Genomic DNA, 26940 nt, shown 5'->3' with positions numbered 1-26940 from the left:
GATAGCGACTTTATGACTAGGCCTTCATATTCCTTCCACCATGGTATAATGAGGCTAGTGGCTTCTCACTTGAGTTGTGTTTTAGGTTCTACTGTTCATCTGGTCTCCTGACTATCTTTATAGGTCTCCTTTTAGGTGGCCTTCTCAGATTATAGGGTGGATCTTCACTTCGTCTCACTTCTCTTTTTGTGCTCCTTGTGCATGAGAGGGGGTGTTGAGAAACCACATTATTCCATATAGTTTCCCTTCTTCATTCCCATTTTTAGTTTTTGTTTCTAGCCCCAAAAAGGCTTTCTAAGGCCTTTCAAGAGAGTTTGAGTGCTACTTGAGAGACTTCAATGGGTGAGACTTGAGAGACTGCTTATGCCTATATATTTGGCACCACCCATTCATTTCTCACCATTCACCTCACTTCTTTTCATGAGACCATCATCTCTCTCTCTCTCTCTCTCTCTCTACTTCGTGTTCTACTATGGTGTTCTACTGCTGTGTTTTACTGTGGTGTCCTATTGTTGCGCTTTACTACGGTACTCTACTATTGTGTTTTAGTGTGGCCTTCAAAGGCTCCTCTTTGACGGTAGTCTCCCTACTCTAGCTGACTTCTCATCATCCCTATGTTAGTAGACTAGAGGCTTCTTTGCTAGTCTCCTTGCTCTAGGGCATCTTTTGTGCTACGACACCCTTGTATTGGATTTACTTCATTATTTTAGTTCTACATCATCTTGTTCATTTGAGTTTCTTTTCTCTTCTTGGTGTTTGCCATACACCCTTTCTGTTTCTCCCCGCAAACCGTCTCTCTTTGGTTGCTTAGTCATTTCTTAACACAAGGGTTCAACAATCTTAGCATAGTTCTGAATGAATGCAGAATGAAGCTAGTGAAACTTAAAAAAGATTTCACTTACCTAATGGTCTATAGAATAGGAAAATTGAGCAAAAATTGTACTTTTTGGGAGCCAATCCAAATGTCTTCAGTAGAGATGACATGTCCAAGGTACCTTAACAAACTTCAATATGAATCCAGTGAAACTTTAAAATTTTTTCACTTGCTTGATGATCTATAGAATAGGAAAATTGAGCACTGCTTTTACCTTTTTGGGGGTCAATCCAAATGCTATCAATTGAAATGACATGTTTGAGGTACAAAAGCTCATTGCAAAAGAACATGCACTCAGATAATTTTGCAAATAACCAACCTTGTCTTAAGAGATGTAAGGCAATGTGCATAAACTAGTCTGTCATTAAGAAAGATGACTATCCACCTTTCTAGATATCAACGAAACAACCCATATTGGAAAGTTGTGGGAGCATTTATCAACCCCAAAAGTCCATATCTAATGCTATTCGGACTCAAGATTGATCTTAGCGAGGTATTTTACACCATAGAGTTCATCAATAAGGTCATCCATTCTAAGAATCAGTGATGGTTACCTTGTTGAGATCTTTGTAATCCATGTAGAAGAAGCGCATTGTGCCATCCTTCTTTTTAGTGAGAAGGATGAATATGCTCCATGAAGAGTTTGTTAGAAGTGGATACAAGATAGAAGAGAAAGAAACAAAAGAACATTGTAAAAGAAGAGAACTTAGAGATGTGCTCGGGAAATGGAATCCATATACCAAACATGAGACAATTGCGTACAATGGTGAGTCATTGGTTGTGTGGGCATTGGCACTGGCTCCTCTCTTCAATAGATAGTCTACTTGGTGAATGATGATGACTCAAGAGGAGGAGAAGCCCCACAATAAATAGGCACTAAATATGCCAAATACAGCTGTTGGTCGGCCAACCTTAAACGTTGATCGACTAACATAAAGTGCTATAAATGCCATAAATAAATCACTACTATAATGTCTAAAATAATGATAATGTGCCCAGCCCTGACAAGCATGCACCAACTCACACGTGAGCTGACAATGATATAAGGATAATGACGCATCACAATCCATACAACATAGAACTACCAGTATAGAACCATAGATACCCAAGGAGTGGGTGATCAAGCCACCACCAAGGTGCCTCGGAGAGAACCTGATGTCGATGTTGATCGTACTAGCTCTTGAAAATAGAGAACTATCATGGCATGCCTTTGTGTCCTTCATCAATGTCTCTTAGTAACAGACAAAACCATCCTGTCAAAAAATGTCTCTGAATATACGTGACCATGGATTCCCCATCTTTGGATAGACTGCCAAAGTGTCCCCTTACGTGAGTACTAAGACTAGGAGCCAAGCTTGATATCTGTCAAATAATAGCCCATCATGAACCTGGATATCAATCCCAGCTCCAGGGTGTGAAGCTGCCAAACTTGAGTATGTGTATACGCAAAGATGCCTCATACTCAACCAACATCGAGGACATATGTGTGAAGCTCACAGGTGTAGATGATGGTTGTGCCCTCAAAGCATCAGCCACTTCATCAAACTCTGGGGAGAGCTTGTAGAGTACGGCTCCCATGAGATGCGTCTTTCGAAGGGTAGATTTTCATGTGTCAAAGTTGGTCTTGTACTTGTGTAACATAGAGCAAAATGACTGAATGGTGTCCTAGACTCAAACTCCATCTGCTAAAGTTGTTTATAAAGGGTCACTGCATGCATGGTGGAAGGTGCCTCATACAACATCTGAAGCTTCAACTATTCGTCAGGAGAGGTCCTACAAGAGGTAGTTGCTGGTAGAACATCTTTAGAAAGACATTGAAGAAGAGCAGAATAGGCATGCGCATCATGCAAATCCCATGCAAGCACAACTTTCTCATTTTTCTCCTTGTTAAAATCTTTGGGATGTGGAAAAGGACGCTGAGGATGGGAAATAGCTCCACAAACAATGTACCATAATTGCTTTTGTACAAACCAAGCTTTCATGACAACACTCCATGTTAGAGTTAGGTCCATGTAACTTATCATATGTAGAAGTGCATGGAGGAGCCATATGGAGAGGATAAGAAGAGAAGATAGAGAATAGAGAGAGGATACAGCCAAACGAATAGCAAAGACTTCACAAAATGAGAGTTCACATGTATAACCCAAAATCTGATCATATAAGAAGGGCAAGTGCTGTAAATTGATAAAAACTCAGTCAAAAACTTCTATAAACAGCAAAAATGGCTTGTAGGAATGGTCATCTAGTCATCGTTAGGGGTAGAAAACAAAAAATGCAGGCTAATTGAGCAATTAATGCAGCAAACTGATGAGTATAGGCTGGAAAACTGGCGCAGGCTGAAAACACAGGGTGCTGGGCAGAAAATGCAGGCAGCAGTTGACCTCACACAGGCTGAAAACGATCAGCAACAAGTTGCCTTATCAACAAAGGGAAGGACATGTAATCAGCAGGAAAACCAGTAGTAGGAACCTAGATCTTGCAATTTGATACCATTTCAAAAGTGGATTTAGCAATGGAAGCATACACACAAGACAGAAGAGAAAGAAACAGAACGTTGCAAAAGAAGAGAACTTAGGGATGTGCTTGGGAAATGGAATCCATATACCAAACATGAGATAGTCGCATAAAACAATCATTGGCTGCCTGGGCACTAGCACCGGCTCCTCTCTCCAACAGGAAGTTGAATGATGATGATTGAGGAGGAGAAGGGGCCCCACAATAAATAGGCAGTAAACACGCCAAATACAATAGCTGGTTGGCCAGCATTAGATGTTGGTTGACTATCATAAAATGCTACAAATGCCTTAAATAAATCACTACAATAATGCTTGAAATAATGATAACATGCCCAGCCTTGACAGGTAACACTTTCCCCCTACGAATAATTGTTGTCTCAAACGATATTCTTGAGAATGAAGTGGGTTAGAGTAGTTGAGTCCCATTTATAGGATTCAAGGCCCCATTGTGCACATCAATGTTTGATCACCACTTTTGGGCTCTTCGCGCGCTAAATAGGACTCGGCTATTCTAACCCTAAAGTGGTGCCCCTAGTGCAGTCACAATAGGTCACTTTATGACCATTGTGATTGATGCTACTAGTGCCCATGTGGATATCTAATGATGTAACACATTACATTGTGATATTTCTGAATCATAAGATCCAATGGTGGTACTTGAGAATCCCAACAATTCACACCTCGGCTCTTGGTATATTGGACACAAAAAGTATGGATAGTGGGTGCTATGAGGAGCCAAATTCTTTACACCTTTCTAGAAAAAAGAAAATTGCGAGTAAAATGTGTCAAACATCATAATAGACTAATCATCAATAAAACCATGGTATTAAGAAGGTCATGTAGACTAGAGGCAGTTTTGTTTGCATGACTAGCTTGGGCATCTACTAGCATTATCAAAGCAATTCTTTGCTGAAATATGAGGAAATTACTTGGAATTTGGATAGTGCTTACCAAGATTTGGAGTTCATTGTCTTTTGCTTTTGACTTTGCAGATACTCTTTATCTCCAAGGAAGTGGCTTGTTTGATGACAGGCAAAATAGAGATTCTTGGAATTATCCTTCTACGAGTCGTCTTGTGCTTGCTTGCCACCTTTTTGCTTTCATCAATCAGTAGTAGTCTGATAAAGAGTTGTTGCTATGGGGGCTTTCTTTGGCTTTGAGCTTATGGAGGCTTGATGGGAACCACTTGTTGACTGTCTTCCCTTGCTTGCTGCCAAAGTGTTATCAAAGCTTTTTGCATATTTGCAAATATCCTTTTATGAGTAAAAGGATTGTGCAACACCTCATTTTGGTAATTTGGTGGCAACCCTAAAAGCTAATGCATGTAGAGGAGTGCTTAGGGATTGTCCAAGGTCTTCGTCTTGTGTAGAAGATCCTTGAACTCCTGTGAGTACGTATCTAAGGACTCTTTCCTATGCCAAGCTCAAAAAATTATGAAAGTTTTCAATCAGATCATTGGTCATGAAATGCTTCCAAAAAATAGATTGAAACTTCGACCATGCCTTTGGCTTGGGGTGTAACCTTGCCCACCAAGTGTATATGTTTCTTGAAGCATGGATTGTATTTGACCAATGCACTATGTGTCATTGAATTGATACAAATCTGAGTAGGCTATCCTTTTGGTGAGCTATGAGTTGATAGTGGTCTCATCACACTCCTACTCCTCTTTCAAGGGATCCATTTAGAATTAGAGAGACAACATATCTAAAGCTTCGTAATGAACCACTAATGTTAGGGTTTGCACTCAGTTAATTGTGGTTTTCACATTAGGGCATAAGTAGTCTTATAAATCTTCTATATTGAGATAACTCAATACACTTTGTGTTGTGTGCTCTCAAGCTTATTCTTCTCCAAGTTGTGTGTGCACATTTTTGCAATCGTGAATTCAATAATTGGTATCAGGTGGGCTTTGATGTATTGGGCAAAGTCATCAAAACCCTTTGCTTGATTTTCTCCGATGTGGACGAGATTTGATGAGTGCTTGTAGGTTGATAAATATTGTAGAAGAACACATAGGGCTCGCCATTGTTAGATTTTTAATTTGGGTTTGATTCAGCCTCCATTGCACTACTGCCACTACTATGCACGCTATTCAACAATTAGCCTTATCAAAAGAAAATGTTTAGTTCTTTTATGCAGAACTTTTAACATTGGACAATTTTGTAGGTAAGAGCCCTTATGGGCACTGGCACCAACTCCCTCTTTCCAATAAAACCTACACTGAGGATTTGCAAAAGTGATGATGATACAAATTGAGAAGGAGGGAGCGGAATATATAGGCATAAAATAATACCAAGAAATAAACAGGTTGGCTAGCATAATAATGTAGTTAACTAAAAACAAATGGCCTTAATCATCAAAAGGATGACTGTAACCAGCATTCCTCCTCGAATAGGGTGGTAAATAACTTGATTAAGCACTATGTACAACAATTAAAAATTCACAAAACTGAAAAGTACACTTTACTATATATTTTTGGACATTGGACACCTTGTTGGCTCCAAAATTGGTACCCCTTTCGGTATTTATTTAACTTAATTGAAGAAGAAGTTGATATAGAATGGGATTCTCCCAATCCCTTTCGGTATTCCAGCTCCCCTTGCTATTCAAAATGACCAACAATTCTTTAACCAGATTTGCCCTTTGATTCGGCAATCAATTGGCCTTCACCCACTTTGATGGAGATGAAAAATGCCCCTAATTCAATTATTTGCTGGTCCCTCCACTTGAATAGGCTAAAAATAGCTTTAACCTTGTTGAATCTAAGTCTTGGAGCTTCCAATTTTTGGCACACTTCCCGAGGCTGCTACTAAACCCTAATTTCTGTTGCAGATTAGGATTTCCAGCAAAGAAATCTGAAATTTCTCAGCCTCTCGTGATCTCAATGTTGCAATCTTTGAAGCAAGACTGTAGAAAGGCTGGGAGATGAGAGAGAATACTGAGGAGGGAGAAAATTTTGACTTTCTTCGTGAAGAATTGAAGAAAATCTGTCATTTACTACTGCTGCCCTGTCTCAACAGCTTGTAGATGCAAAGAACTGAAGCAAATTAGTCATTTACTGTTGCTGCCCTATCTCAACAACCTATAGATGCTGTCACTTGCTGTTGATTGGTCTTCTCATGCCCTTGGCTGTCTTAGAAGGTCCTCCAATGGCTGCAAATTAGACCAACAACATCTCCTCCCTCTCTCTTGCAGGCTGAATATACTAAGAATGCCTCTTCTCTGCCTCTAAAGACGTTCTTCAATCTTGCATGGGCATTTTTGACATCTCGTGATTTCCTCAGGTCCCAGGCTCATAAATTTACTCTAACCCACATGTGTAACATTGACTTAACCATGTGATTAAAAATTAATCCACATGTTAAGTGAGGTTTCAAAAATACATGTCCTCGTGACAATGACAAAAAAAAACCTAAAATAGAATATAGTTTCTGGCCTAAAAATGCACATGCCCAGATTCATTCATGAGCTTACCAATTTGCTATTGAGTTTTGCGAGTGTAGAAGTGTATGACTAGATTGAAAAGAGAATGAACATGGAGAGAGAGAGAGAGAGAGAGAGAGAGAGAGAGAGAGAGAGAGAGAGAGAGAGAGAGTTTCAGGAGTTGTTGAGGCCGACATGCTCTATTTGGGTGGAGGTGATTGATTTCCCTGTGCATCTTTGGAGACTCCTCCCTTTGGTTTTGAGAACCTTAGGTGATGTGTTGGTGGAGACTCGGTTGGCTTCCAGCAATAGGAACAGGGCATACATACTTTGGGATATAGAAAGCCCGACCAAATTCGTTTTGAGGTTCCAAGATTGCAAACCTTGGTTTATGAGTTGAAATGGGATACTTTTGTAGGACATCGTTTCAGATGTGGCCAATTGGGCCATTTCATTTCAGAATGTGACAAAAATCCAGAGGTTTTGCAACAAACTATAGATCTAGACATGGATATGCAAGAGCACTATGCTCCCCATATACTTTAGCAGTCACAAGCTGATCCTGAGATGCTTCCCCAACATGGTCGTGATGAAGGTAAGAAGGAGGTTTTTGAAGTGGGTCTTGATCGTACTTTCCTTGCGGTTGATTGGAATGTGTCTCCTCGGGAAGATTCTTGGGTATTAGTGGTTAGACATAATGCAAGACAAGCTTCTCGTTCGACTCATGCCCACCCACCAGTGCCGCACCCCATCACTCAGACCTTTCAACGTAGAGGTAAGGGATTTTACATGAATCCTCAATGTTCATGTGCTCCGGCAGGGGATGATAAAAGGAATTTTGCTTTGCGCTTTGATGTGCAGGGGAGGCTTGTGCCTCCTAGGGATGTTTTTTGTTCATAGCAACAACAGTTTCCTTCTCGTGCTTCAATTGCTAGTTTGCAAAGGGCAGACCTTGTAGATGTAATCCAAAGCGAGATCGAAAGATTCTAGGCAGCAAAAACCATAGACGTAAAAGGAAAAGCAAAAGCAGTGGTTTAGTAGTTTTCTCATTTCTAATTTATTATGAGAATTACTTTGTGGAACATGAAAGGTATCTTTTCGGGCAGCAAGCAGTATCGGTTGTGGAAAGTTGTGTTTATTGGAAGTTGGGATGTATTTTGTGTGGTGGAGCATAAACCGCATGCTTTGGTTGGATCCTCTTATGTTTATAAGGATTATGTAGTTTTTTTCAGTGGTCGAGCTCCATATAAATTTGGAGTTATGTTGGCTATCAAATCCTTCCTGCAACCACCACTAGTTTCTCAGGACCGTGGAGGTTGATTTGTGATTTTGGAGATACTTTATGAGGGAGAGGTGTTGTGGTTGGTGGGCGTGTATGCTCCTTCCACGGCAAGGGAACATCGTCAACTTTGGGATGACCTGCACTGCCTTTCTATGGCTCGTCAAGGTTTTGTCATGGGTGACTTTAATGCATGTGTATCTGGGGATTAGACGACTTCTTTGCACTCAGTTATGGATGGTCCTGAGCGACACGCTTGGGATGCCCTTGTAGCTGGGTCTTTGAAGTAGGACATGTGGTCCTAGATGTATCCATCACAATCTGGTTATACCTATCGTTCTCTGTAGCATCCTAACACCTGGGCTAGACTAGATCGGATATATATTTGTCACAGTGATTCCTTTCTTCCTGCAGTTATTCACATGTGGGTGGAACGACAACATGTCTTATCAGATCACTACCCTTTGGTTTGGAAATGACCTATAGACCTGTTCATGTATTTAAGGCTCTTTTTACTCGGTTGCCACTTCGTTTTAATCAATCTTTTCTGCAGCAGAATCAATTGTTGGAATGTGTTCAACAATTGATCGCATCTTTTAGCTTGAAGATCCTATCCGGAGGGAGGGACGCATGCGTTGTTTTTAGGGATAATGCGCGAGAGTTATCCTGTTAGTATGGTATTCAACATGCTTCCTCTTTACCAGCTGAATTGCAAAATGCCCAATCTTTATTGCCCCACTCCTTGTCTCTAAGTCAATCAGGGGATTCTAATGATGACTTGCTCACATGCATTGAATGGTTGAAAGGCAAGGTTCTTTCTCTTCGGGAAGAGGAATATGCAAAATACAAACTGCTGGCCAAAGGTGAAGCTTTATACGATAATAACTATCAATCCCATCAATTCTTTGCTCGTCTGCACCAAAAATATGCATGGGAAAATATTGTGTGTTTAATGGATGAATAGGGTGTTAAGGTGATTGATCTTACCTCCATCATTTGTATGTGTGTTTGACTTTTATAAGTCCTTGCTGGGTCCGCAAGAGAATTTTTCTGATGTTGTTCACTCTGCTCGTCGATATATTTGCGAGTTGGTTAGCAACCAGGTCAAACCAGAATGGGTGGATTTAATGGAGGCATATATTTCAGAAGATGAAGTGGAAGAAGTGCTTTCCCACCTACCCTGAAGGAAAAGTCTTGGATGTCTCTCCACTTGTCTTAGATCCTTGTGGGGCAAGCTTTGAGGCCCACTCGTGCTCGGGTCTTTGCATAGAGGGGTTGGGAGATTGAAGTGGTGTGGATTTGTTCAAAGTCATCTTCCCTCTGTGAACCTATTTTTGATGACGAGCTTTTTGATCGAAGGCCTATGTTTCTCGAGAGTACCTAGTTTTGATACCATGTAAAGAAATATGCATCTACAGACAACAGACACAATTGTACGACAAAGCATTGATCTATAAAGAACATAGTTAGGATAAGGATAACCGAGAGACAATGAACACTAAAGATGAATAATGGATCATGAATATATATGATGCATAACGCAACAAACACACTAAACTGAGTAAATATTGACCTCCGAACTTTTTTGTCTCTAGTACCAGGGTAGAGAGTATGAGTTGGAGAGTGTGTCGTACTTTGAAGACTAATGGATACTGAAATGCAATAGGCATCATCTGAAGCTGTTTTGCAACAGCAAACGTAGCTCTGAGGAGGCTGGATCAGTGTTCAGTGGGGCAGACTGCTGTGATGATGTGGCAGCTAGGCCACAGCTAGGAACAACTAAACATAGGCTGGTGATGATGTGGGAGGTTTGGTAGCAGCAGAAGACAGCAAACATAGGTCCTGCAACAGCCTGGAAGGCTGATGACAGCAAATCTGGTACAAATGCAGGTAACAGCTGAAGATGTGGCAATAAACTCAGCAGAATCTGGTCATACAGCAGGCTGAAACCAGTTACCAGCAGGAACAGAGGGGTGGACAGGAGGCACTAGATGTAGAACAGCAGTAGACAACAGCTCCAACTAGGATATCCTCTGAGGATGGGGTGTGGATAGTAGAGACATGCGCCAACAATATGTAAAACAGGATTAAGGCATAGTGGTGGGCAGCCTATCTATTTATAGAAGTGTGAATCCTCCCAAATTAGGGTTCGGCTTATGGGACACAAGTACTCTCTAGGAACACATGCCATTTGATGAAACTTTGGTGATAAGTGAGTTTTGGGGCTGTAATAAAGAGCTAATCGGTTTATAATTCATTTTCCAGCTCAATAAGGTCACATTATGCATGAGTGAATACAAAACTTTGAACCTTTGTGTCTTAGAATGGATTGGGGCGGAGATGAACTGGAGAGCACATCGTAATCTGAATGGATCTGGAAGTGCAGCAGGTAACCTCTGGCAAAGTGATCAGCTGCTGGAAATGATCAGAAACAGTAGCACAGCCTGCTCTCTTTCAAAATTCAGGGCTGAAACTGATGTGGACTGATGCGAGGAAGTGCAGCAGTTTAGGCAGGCAACAGCTCCCAAACATAGTGTAGATGTGAGGTGGCAGGTGCAAGCAGCAAAGTCAGGTGACTGTTGAAATAATGATGTCAGCAAAGGCATGGCAGTGCTGAGCAGTAAATGCAGCCTTTGCTGCAGTTGCCAGGGTGTACACAACCCCGAACCTGCTAGAGTAGGTTATGAACAGCAAATGCAGCAGTGTAGATGGGCTGAACAGGGTGGTTGGCTGATTGTCAGCACCATGAACTGAGATATCCTCTGTGAGGGGAATGGACAATAGGGCGCTAACTGGTGGAGAAATTTGCAAAACAAGGATAGAGCAAGTGGTAGGGCAACCTCTTATTTATAGATGTGGATCCTTTCAAAAGTTTGGGGTTTTGCTTATGGGATGCAGAAACTTTGGTAATTTTGAGTTTTGGGGCTGTTTTAAAAGAGCTTATCAAGGGCTAACTTGTAATTCATCTTGTTTAAATGGTAATTGACCTTTTTTAGCTTAACAATCCAAGGATGTAACATTTGTAAATAGTCACAAGCTAGTTTTAGGTGAGGAAGGCCATCAACCACTTGGTGTTTAGACAACTCAGAAGTTAATGCAACCTAACCAATGATTCCAGCGACACTATCCATTGAAAGGAGCCTTAGACTGTTGCGGAAGTGGTGTTTGATGTTGTTTCCCCAACTCACATGATTGGCACATGTGACAAGCTATTTGTAGGTGAGGAAGGCCATCAACCAATTGGTGTCTAGACAACTCAGAAAGAGAGACATAGCTAATGTGACTTAGACAATAATACCAAAGATGCTCTGTGCGTGTCGATCACATGGTTTTGTTTACAAGTTTTTGGACAACTGCTTTTAGGACTATCCATCGTATCTTGATTACGTAAAGCAACCTGGTGTCAAAGAAAAAAAAGTGTTTGTGCTGCCATATTTTTTTGCTTCATTGCTTGCAACAATTGCTGCTATGAATATTTACCGGCTGTATGCATTTCAGGTGAAGTTGAGTGTTAAAGTAGCTCCCAAGATTTGCAAGCAAAGTTATGACCAGGTTTTAAGGGAGTTTAGCAAGAGGGTAAAGGTCAGTATTTCATGTTAAGTATACATTTCATATTGTTGTTAATTGATTGTTGTGGCCTTGCTTTCTTGCTTCTGTTGAATGGTTGCCTTTCAACTGGCAATGACAGAGCATGTATGTTTAGAATTTCAGATACCAGGTTTCCAGGTGGGAAAAAGCATACCTGAACCAATTCTTGTCAACTTTGTTGGGAAGGATCAGATCCAAATGGCAGCTATTGAAGCCGTTTTGCGAAATACAATGCCACAAGCATTATCATCTGTGAGTATATGTATATCATGAGTAGTATATGGTATTAGACACTTTCTGTGGGCTGTAGGAGGTCACAGCAAAGTCTTCGAAATCCTTACAATCAGTTGCTTGTCTCTTCATCCATTGTCTGTAGTGTGTGGGCCATGACTTTATGGTTGCGTTTCTATGTGGAGTAGCTGAGCTTGTCATTGTTATTTGGTTCAACTTTCTAGTTTGGGAGGGCCAACAAGTTTTAAACATTGGAATTGGAGCCAAGCTAGATGAGATGTATTAAGCTGAATTGGTTGATGTCAACAATCCCAACAAGTCCTCATTTGAAAATTTTTACATTGGCGATTGGAAAGGCAATTTATTCTGCTCTTATACAGACTCAAAAAGGTAAACTAAGACATCTCTCCTTGGATTTTCGTACTACCCAACTCTATTTGAAGGGAATCAGGAGGGGCCACTCTTCTTCCCAGATCTATCCCATCATCCCAGATCAGCCGAACTTTCCTCCCTAGTATCCTCATCATCCCCATCTTCTCAGATCTGCCACTCTGCTCTTTCAATCCTAAAATACAGCTGTGGCAGTCTGCATCGACTGGCTCTTCACCTCGTGGCACATCATGATCTTTTGATGTAACGACCTGTCTGCTGCCAAAACGCAGCTGTTGCCTGACCCTTTTGCTGCTGCAGATGATGTGAACTGTTTCTCAGGTCCCCAGGGAGCACGCTGCTTCCCTGCATCAAAATGCAGAAATTTCCAGCCTCTCTACTGCCTGGTGACTGCCAGGCCACTGCCTCAGACTGCCATGCTTCTGCTCCTAACATCCACACTGCTATTGCAGACCTGCCACACCATCACCATTAGAAATGTGGCATCCTGCACTCCAAAGCAAAGTTTTGCTGCTCCAGCCAAACACAGATCTCCTTCGTCATTGGCATGGAGACATAGTAATTTTGGGTCCTCCTTTGGGTGCAGGCTAGCTGCCCCTCCTAGGATTTGTCTAAGTATGATGCACTTATGTTGCAGATTCACAACATTTTTAACTACTCTAGCTCCTCACAATGCACACCTTGAGTGATAGAGTGGTGTGCAGGCTTCGACCACCTCTGCTTTGAGCCTACACCTCTCCAATTGGAAATCTTCAGGTAGTGTTTGGCAGTAGCATGGTTGAGCAATAGCTGGCGGCTAATATTATTTTTACTATGATGCCTTACGGAAATTCTAATGTAGTCATTTGCTTTTGGTACATAGTAGTGCAATCAAGGGTGATTGCCAAAATTTCAAGGGGAGGTTTGCCTCGCGGACATGAAATTTTGATGCTTTGCTTAGCATTTGATTAAGTTGTTAATCAAATCTGTCAATGTGAGGTGCACATGTGATGTGCAAGTTTGGTGTTTCACAATGTTAGGTGGAAGTCCAAGAGATATCACTTGGTGCCAAAGACAAAGGTTGTAATAAGTTGTACTTGATAGGTATTAGGTGGTATATACCTTGTTACTTGGTGATAGATTTTAGCCTAGATCATTTTATTAGCCATTAATGTCAATGGTGACATTAGGAACTATGCGTTAATTAATTGATTAATGCCAATTTAGTGGCCAATAAATGCTCAAGAATACTTGGGTGACGAATTGGCATGGCCAATTTAATTGTTGATTGGTCTAGTTAAATTTAAAGGCAAGAATTAATAATTAGATTAATGTTTAGAATTACTATTTTGAAGATTAATTTAATCTGGTTGGAAATATTTGGAAAATGGATGGGAAGGTTGCTACTTAGCAAAACTTGTGGATGCAAGTGAGAGGAGGTTGGGAGAGATAGAAGAGTTATCTTGAGGTGGTTCAATTGAGGAGGAGGTTGCAAGAGCAAGTTGCCAGCAGTTCTTGCCCATTTGTAGGCACCAGGAACAACACTAGGAGCAGGCCACAGCAGCCCAAGGCCTCAGGACAGCACACGACATCTCAATAGGGGAGTTTGTGGCCAGGCAACAACTTCTTGGCTGTAGAGAATGGTGTCAAAAGTGGTGCAGCAATGGAATCATAGGCAAGTGCTGAAATAAATTCTAGAACACAAGACAAAAGAGAGATAAAACAAAAGCACATTACAAAAGAAGAGAACTTAGAGATGTGCTCGAAATGGAATCCATTATACCAAACACAAGAATGACGCGTACAATATGAGTCAATGGTTGCGTGGGGACCGGGATTGGCTTCTCTCTCCAATAGGAAGACCACTTGAAGAATGATGATGATTGTATGGGAGGAGGAGCCACATAATAAATAGGCCCAAAATATGCCAAATATGGCAGCTGGTCAGCCAACATTTAATACTAGTTGATTGGCATAAAATGCCATACAGAAAATCACTATAATAATGCCTAAAATACAAACTAAAATGCCCAGCTCATCTGGCATGCATAGACTCAAATATGAGCTGACAATCCTGCTAATATCCTCTCTCAGATCATGGTGTCAAGAAATGATTGAGCAATCACAGAGAGAGTAGGGTTTGTAGGGAGGAACATAAAGTGTGTATGGCAAACTCTGAGAAGAGAAGAGAAGAGAACCTTAGATGAATGAAATGAAATAATGAAGGGAATCTAATACAAGGGTGTCGTAGCACGAAGGATGCCCTGGAGTAGGGAGATTGCCAAAGAAGCCTCTGAGTCTACAAACACAGAGATGATGACGTGTTGCTTGGGAGTAGGAAGATCGGTGTCGAAGAGGAGCCTTTGAATCTGCAATGTAGGGATGATGATTGGTGATGCTTGGAGTAGGGAGATTGTTGTTGGAGAATAAGGAGTCTCTGAGTCTACAAATGTAGGCCTAAAGACTAATGCCAATTGTTGGGAAGTGATGTTGGAGAAGATGAAAGAGCGAGAAATTGAAAATGCAAATGTAGGCAATCTTTGAAAATGGAAGTGCCAGCTGGAAGTGCGACATCTAATGAAGAGGAGTGATGAGGAACCAAAATGCAAATGTGTGGAGTTTGGAAAGTTGATGCCGGCGAAAATAGAAGAGCCAGAAACTAAAAACGCAAATGTAGGCAATCTCTGAAGATGGAAATGCCGGTTGGAAGTGTGCGCTTGATGAAGGGGAGTGGTCAAGAACCAAAATGTAAATGTGTGGAGTATGAAAAGTTAACACCGGAGAGTACAGACGAGCTAGAAATTGAAAACCCAAATGTAGACAGTCTTTGAAGATGGAAGGGCTAGCCAGAAGTGCGACTCGATGATGGGAAGTGGCCACAGGTAAAGGAAGTTGTTGTCAAGTTGGGGATGTTGACGCGAGACAGAGATGAGCTATCGCTAGGGTGAAGAAGCTGACGCTAGTAGGATGGGCTCTAAATGCTAACCTGATGCTAAAGGTGACAGGGCGCTTGAAGAGGATAATGTAAGGAGAAAGGAGAGAGGAAAGTCTTGGAAGAAGTGAGAGTGTATTGAGTACAAGTGAAGAATGAATGGGAGGTGCCGTATATATAGGCACAAATAGCCTTGAGTCTCGCCTATTGAAGTCTCTTGTATGGGGCTTTGACATTGTTGGAAGACCCTAGAAAGCCTTTTTGGGGCTGGCAACTGAAACAAAAAATGCGAATGAAGAAGGAAAACTGTACGGATTAATGTGGTTTCTCAGCACATGGGTAATTTGATACAATGGTAATGACTCATCACAGTCCATACAACATAGAATCACTAGAGTAGAACCATGGATATCTAAGCAATGGGTGATTAAAGGTACCACCAAGGTGCCTCAGAGAGAACTTGATATCGATCTCGATCGTATCAGCTCCTGAAAATAGAGAAGAGTCACTAGAACAAATCTTTGTGTTTGTCAACAATATCTCACAGTAGCATACAAGACTATCCTAATGAAAATGCCTTTGAACATTTGTGACCATGGATTCCTTGCCTTTATCCAAGACTGCCAAAGCGTCCCCTCATGTGAGCTTGAACTAGGAGCCAATCCCGCACTTTGTCAAAGAAATAGCCCATCATGAACTTGGATGTCAATCCCAACTCTAGGGCTTGAACCTGCCAGACTTTGGTCGATGCGTGAGGAACGTCTCTCTCTGGAACCTGCGCACCTATCTAATGCTTTAAGTGAGGTTTTGCCCAAAAAAAATCAAACAAAAAAAAACGAGGATAAAAATGTGTCCTTTAGCAGGTCTGACATTGCAAATTTGGAGACAATCCCGTTAAAAATTGGCATAGTAATCTCCATTAGACGGTACCATCTGGGCTCCATTGCGTGATTTTCTTTCTCACCCATATAGATGAGGCTTAGCTGACCCATCTTACCACCCTCTCACACTTCCTCTGGCATTGGAGAGTTGTGAGGGGTAACTGCGTCACTTGGACTAGAAAGAGGTAGAGGAAGGGGTAGTCAAGCCCTTCATGTGGTTTGAAGAAATAGATCCCTTTTACACCGTGGACTTCACCTTGGTTCGAGGATCGGAGTCAAAGTTTGAGGAAGAGTATGACTCGTCTGAGGTGTCGGCACCCTACTTCTTCTTCTTCTCTTTCTTTTTTCCTGAGGTTGCTAACTCCTTGTAGTCCTTCTGCAAGTGGCCCTTTTTACCACAGTGATAACACTGGCCTTTCGACTTCTTCCTGTCACCCATCTCTGAAGTTATAAAGGCCTTGCTGGAACCTCTGTAATGAGATTAAAGCCTCCCTTGTAAATGCAAGGATACCTCATGCTTAAGCAACACCGAGGACATACGGGAAAAGCGCACAGGTGTAGTGGATGTCTGTGTCGGCAAAGCATTTGCGACTCTATCAAACTTTGGGGGAGCTTGTAGAGTATTGTTCCCACTAGATGTGCCTCAGGAAGGCTAGATTGCATGTGTTGAAGTTGATATTGTACATGTGTAACACAGAGCAATAATGATTGAATGGTGTCCTTCGACTCAAACTTCATTTCTTGAAGGTGTCCATCATAAAGGGTCACAACACGCAGGGGGAAAGGTGCCTTGTATAACATCTAAAGCTTCGACCGTATTTATGGTGATGTCTTGCAAGAGGTAATTGCCGAGAGAACTTCTTTAGAACTACACCAAAGCGGTGCAGAATATGCATGTGCATCATCCGAATGCCACGTAAGCACAACTTCCTCATGGTTGTCCTCATCAAAATCTTTGGGAAGAGGAAAAGGACGATGAGGTCGAGGAATAGCTCCACATACAATGTATCAAATCCGCTTTTGCACAAACTAGGTTTTCATCATAGCACTCTATATAAGATAGTTCAGTCCATGTAACTTATCATGTGTAGGAGTGCATGGAGGAGCCATTTGGAGAGGAGGAGAAGAGAAGATAGAGGATAGAGGGTATATGAACAGGGAATTGTTAGCAGATTAGTGAGTTCATGACTGAGTTTGTACATGTGGTACAACAGGTTGGGCACTAGAGATATTTTAGGCATTTTATTTGTCAGTATATATGGGGATTTGGCATTATTTGCAGCTAGTCGGCCAGCATTTAATGCTGGTCGACTAGTCATATTTTATGGTATTTATTTGGCCTACATATTCTCAGGCTCCCTCCTCCTCATTCATTCATCTCCTGATAGTTCTTGGGGAGAGGGAGCATGTGCCAGTGCCTCCACAGCCGGTGACTCACATTGCTTTTGTACTGTCTCATCTCTTGGTATATGGATTCCATTTTCCGAATATACATCTAAGTTCTCATCTGTGTTGTGTTCTCTCTTTCTTTTCTTTTGTCTTGTGTTCAACAGTTTATTTTAGAACATGTTTATGCTTCCATTGTTGCACCACTTCTGACATGGTATTGGATTTCAGGATTAGTGCTCTTCTTGTGTTTTCTTGCTGATTTCAGGATTGTTTTCACCCTTGTTGATCAGGCGAATGTTGCTCCAACCAAGTGACTTGTTTGACCTGCGTTTTTTGCTGATGTCAGCATCTGTACAGCCTGTGTGTTTGTTTTAGCCTGCGTTTTGGTGCCTCTGCATCTCCTCCTGACTGGTTGATTGCATTATCAAGCTGTTTTTGCTGTTTTTGACTTTTTGCAGCAACTTTTGTCTTATTTTGGGGAGATTTTGGGTTATATTGTATGTGAACTCTTGTTTTTGTGCAGTTTCTGCTCGTGTTTTGGGTGTGTTTTCTCGTCCACTATCTTCTTTTCTCTACTTCTCTTCTCAATCGTCTACAGATGGCTCCATGCACATTCACTGATGATATGCTACATGGAGATTCTTGTGAGGCTTTTGCAGCTTCAGAAAGGGATTCGAAGACGAAGAAGTCGAAGGCCTAGTATTACCATTGTGGCAAGAAAGGTCATTTACGGAAGGACTGCAAAGAGTTAGCGGTTTCGAGGAAGAAAAAGGAGCAGAAGAAGAAGTGGGATGGGAGTCCTCCGACGAGTCATCATCTGCCTCAAATTTCGACTCAGATCCTCTAGCCAAGGTGAAGTCCAAGACGTGGAAGGGATCCTTTTCTTTGGATTACGTGAAGGGCTTGGTGGCCCCTTCCTTAGCTGCTTTCTAGTGGTGGTGATGTGGTCATCCCTCACGACTTTCCAGTGCCAGAGAGGTAGTGTGAGAGGGTGGTGAGATGGGGCAGTCTCGCCTCATGTATATTTCTATACAGATGCACAGGATCCAGAGAGGGACATCCTTGACACATCGACCGAAGTCTAGCAGGTACAAATCTTAGAGTTGGGATTGACATCCGGGTTCATGATGGGCTGGTTATTAGACACAGAGCGGATGGTTTTTGTCTGGAGCTCACATGAGGGGACCCTTTGGCGGTTTGGCTAAAGGACGGGAATTCATGGTCATTTATACGTTGCGGCATTGGTGACAGGGTGGTCATGTGTGCTGCATTAGAGGAATCATTGATGAACATGAGAGCTGCTATGATTCTTCTCTATTTTTAGGAGCTAGTACGATCGACATCGACATCGACATGTAGGCGAAGAGAATGTTGTAATAGGCAATAGGCTATATAAGAAGGAAGGGAGCAAGGAGATCAACGGTTGCATAGTCCAGGAGATCACGCAATCAAGTATCTAAGGGAAATTAGGATTCGAAGGAAAAGAGTTTCTATACTTGACTATTAGATCTTTTATGTGTCCCTTCGACCAATCCTTTAACTCTAGCATCTTGAGTGCTACCTAGTAGTAGAGATAACACTTGTATTGTCCCTAGTCACAACATCTGGCAATAGTACTACCATTGTCTTGTATATTCATTGATTGGCTCGAGTTCATAAAGGTTCTATGATCCCTCACTCGTTGTACTTGAGCATTGTGTGGTTATCACTATCTCTGTTAAGATAGTTATATTGTTTTCTTATTGCAATATACATTCCAATTTATTTTATTGAGTAGATTTTGATGTCCAATTTCATTGTTGTGACTATGTTGAGCCCTATACAATTTTAGCAATTTATTTTAGAACATGTTTATGCTTCCATTGCTGCACCACTTTTGATATGAATATACTCAAACCAACAGCAAAGACTTCTCAAAATGAGAGTTCACATGCAGTGTAACAGAAAATCTGATCAGAAACAAAGGCCAACTGTTGCAAAATGAAGAAAAACTAGTCAAAATCTGCTAAGAACAGCAAAACGGTCTGTGCAAAAAACTACTCAGCCACGGTTAGGGGTACAAAATGATAAACATAGGCTGGTTGAGCATTTAATGCAATAGATTGACAATTGCAGGCTGGAATCCAGGAGCAGGCTAAGAACACAGGTTGTTGGTCTGAAAAACGTAGGCCTGATCAGCAAGGGGAAGAAAGGCTTGTAATCAGTAGATAAATCGTAGCAGGAATGTAGATACTTGTAATTTGATACCATGTTAGAAGTGGTGCAGCAATGAATTATAGATAAGTGCTGAAATAAACTACTGAACACAAGTCAGAAGAGAGAAAACAAAAGAACACGTCAAAAGAAGAGAACTTAGAGATGTGCTTGGGAAATGGAATCCATTGTACCAAACACGAGAATGATGCGTACAACAAAGAGTCAATGGGTGCATGGGCACTGGCACTGGCTCCTCTCTCCAATAGGAAGGCCACCTAAAGAATGATGATGATCGTATGGGAGGAGGAGGAGCCATAAAATAAACAGGCCCAAAATGTGCCAAATATGGCAGCTGGTCGGCTGGCCAGCATTTAATGCTGACGGACTGGCATAAAATGCCACAAATGCCATACAAAAAATCACTAATATAATGCCTAAAATACAGATTAAAATGGCCAACCCATCTGGCATGCACAACTCACACATGAGCTGACAATCCTGCTAACAGACAGCTCTCGAGGTGGTTATAGTAGGGTAGCAATAGAGATCAGCCCATTCTTCATGACAGAAATCTGAATTTTCTGGATTCTTTGATGTGAACCCTAATTCATAGCAGAAGTTAGGGTTTGATAGCTGCCTCGGGAAGTGTGCACAGAATTTGGGGCATAGTACCTGAATTTTAGCAACTGAAATTAGTGAATTTCAGAGAATTCCAAAAGGCTAGCTAGCCAATGTTGAATTTGGGGCAGAATTTGTTATCTAAGGAGCAAGGTGAAGGCCTATTCCCAAGCAAACCAAGGGGCAAATTGGTTGGATGACTTGCTGGTCATTTGTGATAGAAAGAGGCATTTGGATTAGTGGAGATGGTTGAAGGAATCTTAGCGTAGTCCATCCAGTTGCAATGCAAGTTACAAAAATAGCACAAGGGGTTGCCAGTTTTGGGGCCTATAGGGTGCCCGTTGTCCAAGATTAAGTGGCAATTATTGTCTTTTGGTTCATTTGAATGTTAATACCTGCTGCGAATTGTAATTAATGGGTAATTAGGTCATTACCACTCTTGCCAAGAAGGAAGGCTGGTTTCACTGAAACTTTCGTATGGCTCTCACCTCCTCAAATGCTTTGAATCTGCCTGATGTCTCTTCAATCTGCTTTTTCAAAGTACACATGATCTACATTCTTATGCCTAATGAGAGTCTCAGAAATGGATGTGCGCTGCTGGTGAATAGTCTCATTGTATGTGGATATCCAGATGTACCAAGCATGTAGTGCAGTCCACTCTTATCTAGGTGAACATCCAGTTGATGATTCTTGTCTCATAACTCAAAGCAGAATTGTCCCATACTGTAGAACAACTTGATGTTGCCAATGTAAATTGTAGGTGAATACCAGGTTAGAGTGGCAAGCTGATCTTGAGTGTGGGTTGTTATTGACTGTCATGTGGATAACAGATGCTTTGTCCCTCAATTCACAAATGATAAATGATACAGCTCTTGGATGTTTTGGTTTTTTATGGAAGTAAGCATTGGCTTACTTCCATATACTTCTTGCATCAACCGCATCAACAAAAGTTTGTAGTCTCATACTGGATTGGCTGTCACTAGGTTGCTGGAAGGGCGTTGAAAGAATCCGAGCATATTGTCACGAAAGTAGATGAGTTGAAAGCAGCATTTTCACCAACTTCTGTGCTGAGGTATGGTTCACTAGTTTCTTCTCTTTTCATTAAGGTGAGAACAGTATGTCTCCTTTGCTTTGTGATTGCATTCTCTGGTTTCAAGTGTCGAATGATAACTTTTCATGTTTGGCCTTATATGCAGCTATGATGTTGTAGTGGATGTAATGCCAGAGGTAAGATGGATTACACCAAATGCCTACAAAAACCTTAAAGTTGTGGTAGAAATTGAGCACGAGGACTCTTTTCAAAAAGCCGCAGAGAGAGAGCTGAAATCTCGTCTCAAGGATCTCGGCTCCCTTCACATTGTTCAAGACCGGGGTGTTGAGGTATCTGGGACGTTTTTGGAACATCATGTAGTGGGTTTTGCTATCTCCATCTATAACAGCACACAAGGCTATTTTCTGTAACTTGGATTGATGATATAAGATATGGTGTGCCAGATTGGTGACGTTCTTATACTCGATGTTCATTGTAACCGCATAAATGATGATGGTAGCGAAGGCGACAAGATTTTATCGGCTGAGCAGGAAGGTATTGTGATTCGGTGACATTCTTGGTTTCATGTATGAGAAAGCCTTGTAGTGCCCAAAGAATTTACTTTTTGGAAATTTAGCAATATTTGTTCATAAGCTTTTAACTAGTTAGGTCTGCTATTAAAAAGTTATTCAAGCTATTTTGAATTTGAAATGTCTGCTATGCTTTGGGAACCCTAAAGTGTATAAGGTGACTCTGCAGTTAATGGGCACCATAAATTGTCTCATGGAGTACACCATTGATGCTAGAGTAATTAAAACCCAAGTATCCTGCCATGGCCTCATAAATTTTTACATCACGAATGCCCTTAATGAAAGCTTTCATTACAGCCTTGGCAATGAGTCTTTGTATAGATAATCGAAACATGTTTAAATAGGCTCCTCATCCTTGGGACATGGATTTGAATGCTCTCCTCTTCTTGTTACTTAATATTCATTAGCCAAACAATGAGATCGTCACTGTAACCAACCTCTACAAAGCATTTGATGAGAGATCTTTGAGCAGTGTGAATGAGGCTTTTTCAGTGGCATCAAGCTTGATGAACTAAGTTCGCCCCTACTCTGTATGCCCTTGTCAACTGTGCTAAACTCCTAGTATCTTAGTCTATGTTTCAACAAGCTTGGAGATCATTTATAGGTGCCATAGTTTTTAAAAGGAGCTCAGTCAGAAGGCATAAACATTACATTGTTCTTGCCAGCTCTTGCAAGTGTTTTGATGTTTTGGATGGTCAAGAAATGCATGATACTTATAGAAAAGCAAAATGAAACAGTGGATCTAGAAGTGAATCCTCTGTGATCTAACACCTTCTCTAGATACTCTTCCTAGGCAAGATCAAAGAGCAGCAAATGTGAACTAAGACGGTTAAGGTTCCATGGAGGCACAAGAAGACCAATCTATGTGACATCAAATCTTGCCGGAAAAATCCAATCTGATGAATCCCTTGTGATAGATCTCTCCAGAAAAGCTTGAAATCTCAGCAAAACAATACATAACAGCTCCAGAACCTCTTAGAAGGTCCCAAAGTAGCATTTTCCAGTCATGAACAGCTTCGATCTACTGAGAACAGCCATTGCATAGTAGCAAACAGCATCACTCAGCTTGTGTCAGCTCTGTCCAGTCTCGCACAGCTCTGCCCAGTTTTGGACAGCTCCATCCTGCCTTGGGACAGCTTCTCCTGACCTTGGAACAGCCCCACCCAGCCCTGGACAGCTCTGTCCTGCCCTGTGTGAGCTTCACTGGAAAGCTAAGCAGCACTATGTGTAGATCTTCTCCAACCAGCAGCCCTAGGCGGCGACGATTCCCAGATAGCCATGCCCTGTCCTCAAAAAAGGCTCTCTCTGAGGAAAAGCTGCGTTTCATGCCTTTCACTGCAATTTACATCCTGTACAGCATTTTCCAAAATTTCTCTTTCCAAAACTTTGGTCCATGCCCTAACTCAGTAAATGAAGGAAACTTACTTTTATGACCAAAAATCTACTCTCATAAGCCATTGTATGGCCATCTTGCATGAGAACTGTATCGATGCTATTCCCACATGCATCACATTGTACCAGAAAAGCTTTCCAGAGATCAGTCAGGACCAAAACTGGATCTGAAGTAAGCTTTTCTTTCAACTTATTGAAGGCTTTAATGTAAGGCTTTCCATTCTTCTGTAGAGCATTAAGAGGAGAAGCAAATTTTACAGAATGGTGGAATAAATTGAACCTTCTCTAATAAGAACATAAGCCCAGGAAACTGCAAACATCATGCACATTCTGCAATGCTGGCCATCTATGAATGGTCTCTGCTTTAGTTGGATCCATCTTGACACCATCTTTAGAGACAGTACCCCAAGAAATGAACCTTGTTCAAGAAGAACTTTCTGTTCTCGCCATTAATAACCAAACAATGTTTGAGTAGTTCTTGAAAGGCCGTAGCCAGGTACTTCCATGGTTTTTAGAATAGATAATGATATCATCAAAGCATGTCCCCATGAAGGATTTATGTTGACAAAAAATCTAGTCCATCATCCGATTGAATGTTGTAGGGGATTGATAAAGCCCAAACAACATCACACAATTTCCTGCAACCAAAAGGTTATCTTGAAAGTTGTTTGCACAAATTTTTTTTCAAATGTGTATCCAATGATACCCACTCTTTAAATCTATCTAGATGAAAATTGTGGGTCCTTCCAAGATGTTAATAGTATCATGCATCTTGGGAATGGGGAAATGATGTTTCATTGTAAACTTGTTTAAGGCAGGATAATCAATACACACGTGTCACAAGCTAAACCTCTTTTAGACCGGAAGAACAATGTCAAAAAGCAGATGAGTAGGCTGAATCAACCCTTTATCTGAACAGTCCTTCATCTAAGATATAATTATTTCCTATTGCATTGCATTCATTTGGTATAAACTATGGTGGGCTAGTTTGGTGACACTAGATCAATTGGATGATTGTCAAAAGTCTCTTAACAACACCCCTTGTATGCCTTATGAAAGGAGTCACATCTTTATCCATTTTAGACAACTTTACTCTAGCTTCATTGTCATTTGTTCTTAGCAAAAACTGAGTACGTTGAAAGATGGTTTTTCATTACATGGGAAATAGCTGGAGTTGATACAGTTGGGACCAATTCTACCTTAAACTCTTTACATCTAAATGATGAGTCTTTCCTCTCTGCTTTGAGGTTATCTTCTTATTGAAGCTGTCCATCACTCCATGAATCTTGTGGCACCAAGGCACATTCAGTAGGACACATGACTGTGAATATGGATACTCAGTTTCCTAATGACAGGTGCAATAGGTTCATGAAGGCTAGGGAAAGCCAAACTTATCTCACTCATGAGTCCCATGTCCTGTAGATGGATGCCTAGTTTTCTTGCGAACTATGGAGATATGAAGTTTGCTTGTGTGTGAGAGTCAAAGAAGATCAAAGCTGTTTGATCTTTGACTTTGTCGAAAGCCTTGCACAACCTTGTAGCATTTGAATTGGGCTTCTCATATTTGGCACTAAACCAACAAATGCGTTCTTCTTGCCTCTTTGGTCTTGCTGTTCATGTGTTCCATGAACTTCCTTTTTCCTGTGAGATGGTTATGTGCTATGTGACATCCCTCTTCACAGTTGAAGGACTTGTTGGTAGCTCTCAAGGCATCCCTTCGCTCTGTGTCTTAGAACTGCTTACATTCTGTCCACAATACTTCTTTGTTGCCAATTTAGGATCCTTTCTTTCTAGACTTTGGTTTGCTGGTCTTGTAACCAATAAAACAAACAATCTAAAGGTTTCCCTTCTTCACTTACATGTCATTGTTTGCAGGCTTTCGGTTGGACACAGATGAGGGGTTGAGCATTTTGCCAGGTTTTGTTGATGCAATTGTTGGCTTGAAAAGGGGTGATACTCGTGTTTTTGATTTGATTTTCCCTGATACGTGGAGCCAAGAGTCCCTACGTGGTGTAACAGGCCGTTTCAAGGTAATCTGTGCTATTTTATCATCTATTTGTACAGCCAGGATAACTGGTAAAGTCTGTTTAAGTGCACCATTGAGGATTATTTGCATAACTTCTGTGAAAGTAAAATGCAATCAAATGTCAGTGGGGTTCAGTATAGTCTCGAGTACATCTATCAGTCAAGCTCCGTCCTGGATTTAAGACTTTGGAAATTTTACACATAAAGAGAATTAAGATGGATGACTTTTATATAGGCATTATGCTGGATGAACATGCTCAGTATCAGCTGCTACAAAGATATTACTTGGATAATAACGGTGTGCTGGTTACTGATTTGTTTTGACCATGTCTGTCTCTGTGAATCCTGGTGTTAGAAGCTACTGTGTGGTGTCTGTCTTGGTTCAATACAGCTCCAATGCCATCTTCAAGAATTTCAAATTCTTTATTAAAAGGTAGTTTTTGTGAGCTGGTTGTTTTCTTGAGATTTTGAAGATCCACTTAGATAATCTAGTCTCCTAGCCCTTGTCTCTCAGGCCTTCAAAGACCGTTCTTGAGACTCTCGAATCCTTCAAACTTGTTAAAGCGTATGTCATTAGAAATCCTTTAGTCTTTTAGCTTGGACCTTAAGTGTGAGGATAATTTACTTTACCAACTTGAGTCCACATTTTTGCTTGGTTTGAGCCTATTTTACTCTATCATCACGAGTGCCAAATAATGGGCTACATTATGTGCTTAATTATGTCTTTTTCTTACTCCTCAAGAGGTCTCTTTTGCCACAGGTTATAGCAGCAATAAAACTTTCAATAATGCTCTGACATTAGATAATTTTTGGAGCAATGTGGTTTTTATTGGAGAAATTCACAAGCTCTTGTATGGGGATGTGGTTTGGTAAAATTTGTGGTGATGAATTTGTTGGTCATTTGTCATGGTTGAAGGCACATTTTTGGTACAAAGGACTTTGATATAGGTCCTAGGAGAATGCTTTCAAGTCCCAAGGCATGTGTATGAGATGCTGAAGCTGTGGAAAATTGAAATATTGGAGATCTATAAATTCAGTTGAGGCCCTAATTATTTTAGTCGACCTTCCTCGTGCATGAGGGCTATGTGTTTTTGTTCTATAGATGTATCGATATGGCATGGATGATGGTGATACGGATACTCATTATGCAGCATCACACATGTTTTGCAAATGTGCAACTCAAGAAATAGATGTAGAGAATATTGTGCAGGTGGTCATTGTTAATGCAATTGATTGTGTTTAAATAGGAAGAATAGCAGAGAACGAGATGCCAAAGATAGAACACGTTCTTGGTGCTACCATGCAGGAAACTTCTGTTGGGTGTAAAGATTTTCAAGGTTGCAGTTAGCATGGTGGCTTTTCATAAAGGGACCAAATGTTTTGAGCATGTGTAGGGCTCATAACTATCTTGAGATTTTGTGGCGTCCTAGACCTGATTTGATGGATGTTTATTGTCTGGAAAGATTGATTAGAGTGTGACAAGGGGTTCTGTGCAGAGTGATCAATTGTTAAGGGGCTAATGCAGAAGATATATTACAACTAAAGTTCCTATAATTTCATTGCTGTTCTAGGAAATGATTGGCGGATTGATGCACTTGCACTTATGA

General features: G+C 41.1%; 1 protein-coding gene across 7 annotated transcripts in view; it reads left to right on the top strand.

Annotated features, from left to right (window-relative positions):
* Positions 1–26940, top strand: part of LOC148027368 (trigger factor type chaperone family protein) — a 91875-nt gene that overhangs the window by 11662 nt on the left and 53273 nt on the right. For all 7 annotated transcript variants that reach the window (XM_087691942.1, XM_087691941.1, XM_087691940.1 and 4 more), the window contains exons 2-7: positions 11591–11674; positions 11804–11932; positions 21280–21368; positions 21493–21676; positions 21791–21881; positions 25184–25338. In XM_087691942.1, the coding sequence (XP_087548068.1) occupies positions 11591–11674; positions 11804–11932; positions 21280–21368; positions 21493–21676; positions 21791–21881; positions 25184–25338 (732 nt within the window). The remainder of the gene's footprint in view (positions 1–11590; positions 11675–11803; positions 11933–21279; positions 21369–21492; positions 21677–21790; positions 21882–25183; positions 25339–26940) is intronic.

This window comes from Lygodium microphyllum, chromosome 13 (genome assembly GCF_053477565.2).
Source record: "Lygodium microphyllum isolate KBCC chromosome 13, Lygodium_microphyllum_v1.1.10, whole genome shotgun sequence".
NCBI lineage: Eukaryota > Viridiplantae > Streptophyta > Polypodiopsida > Schizaeales > Lygodiaceae > Lygodium > Lygodium microphyllum.
This window is presented reverse-complemented; position numbering and strand designations above follow the sequence as displayed.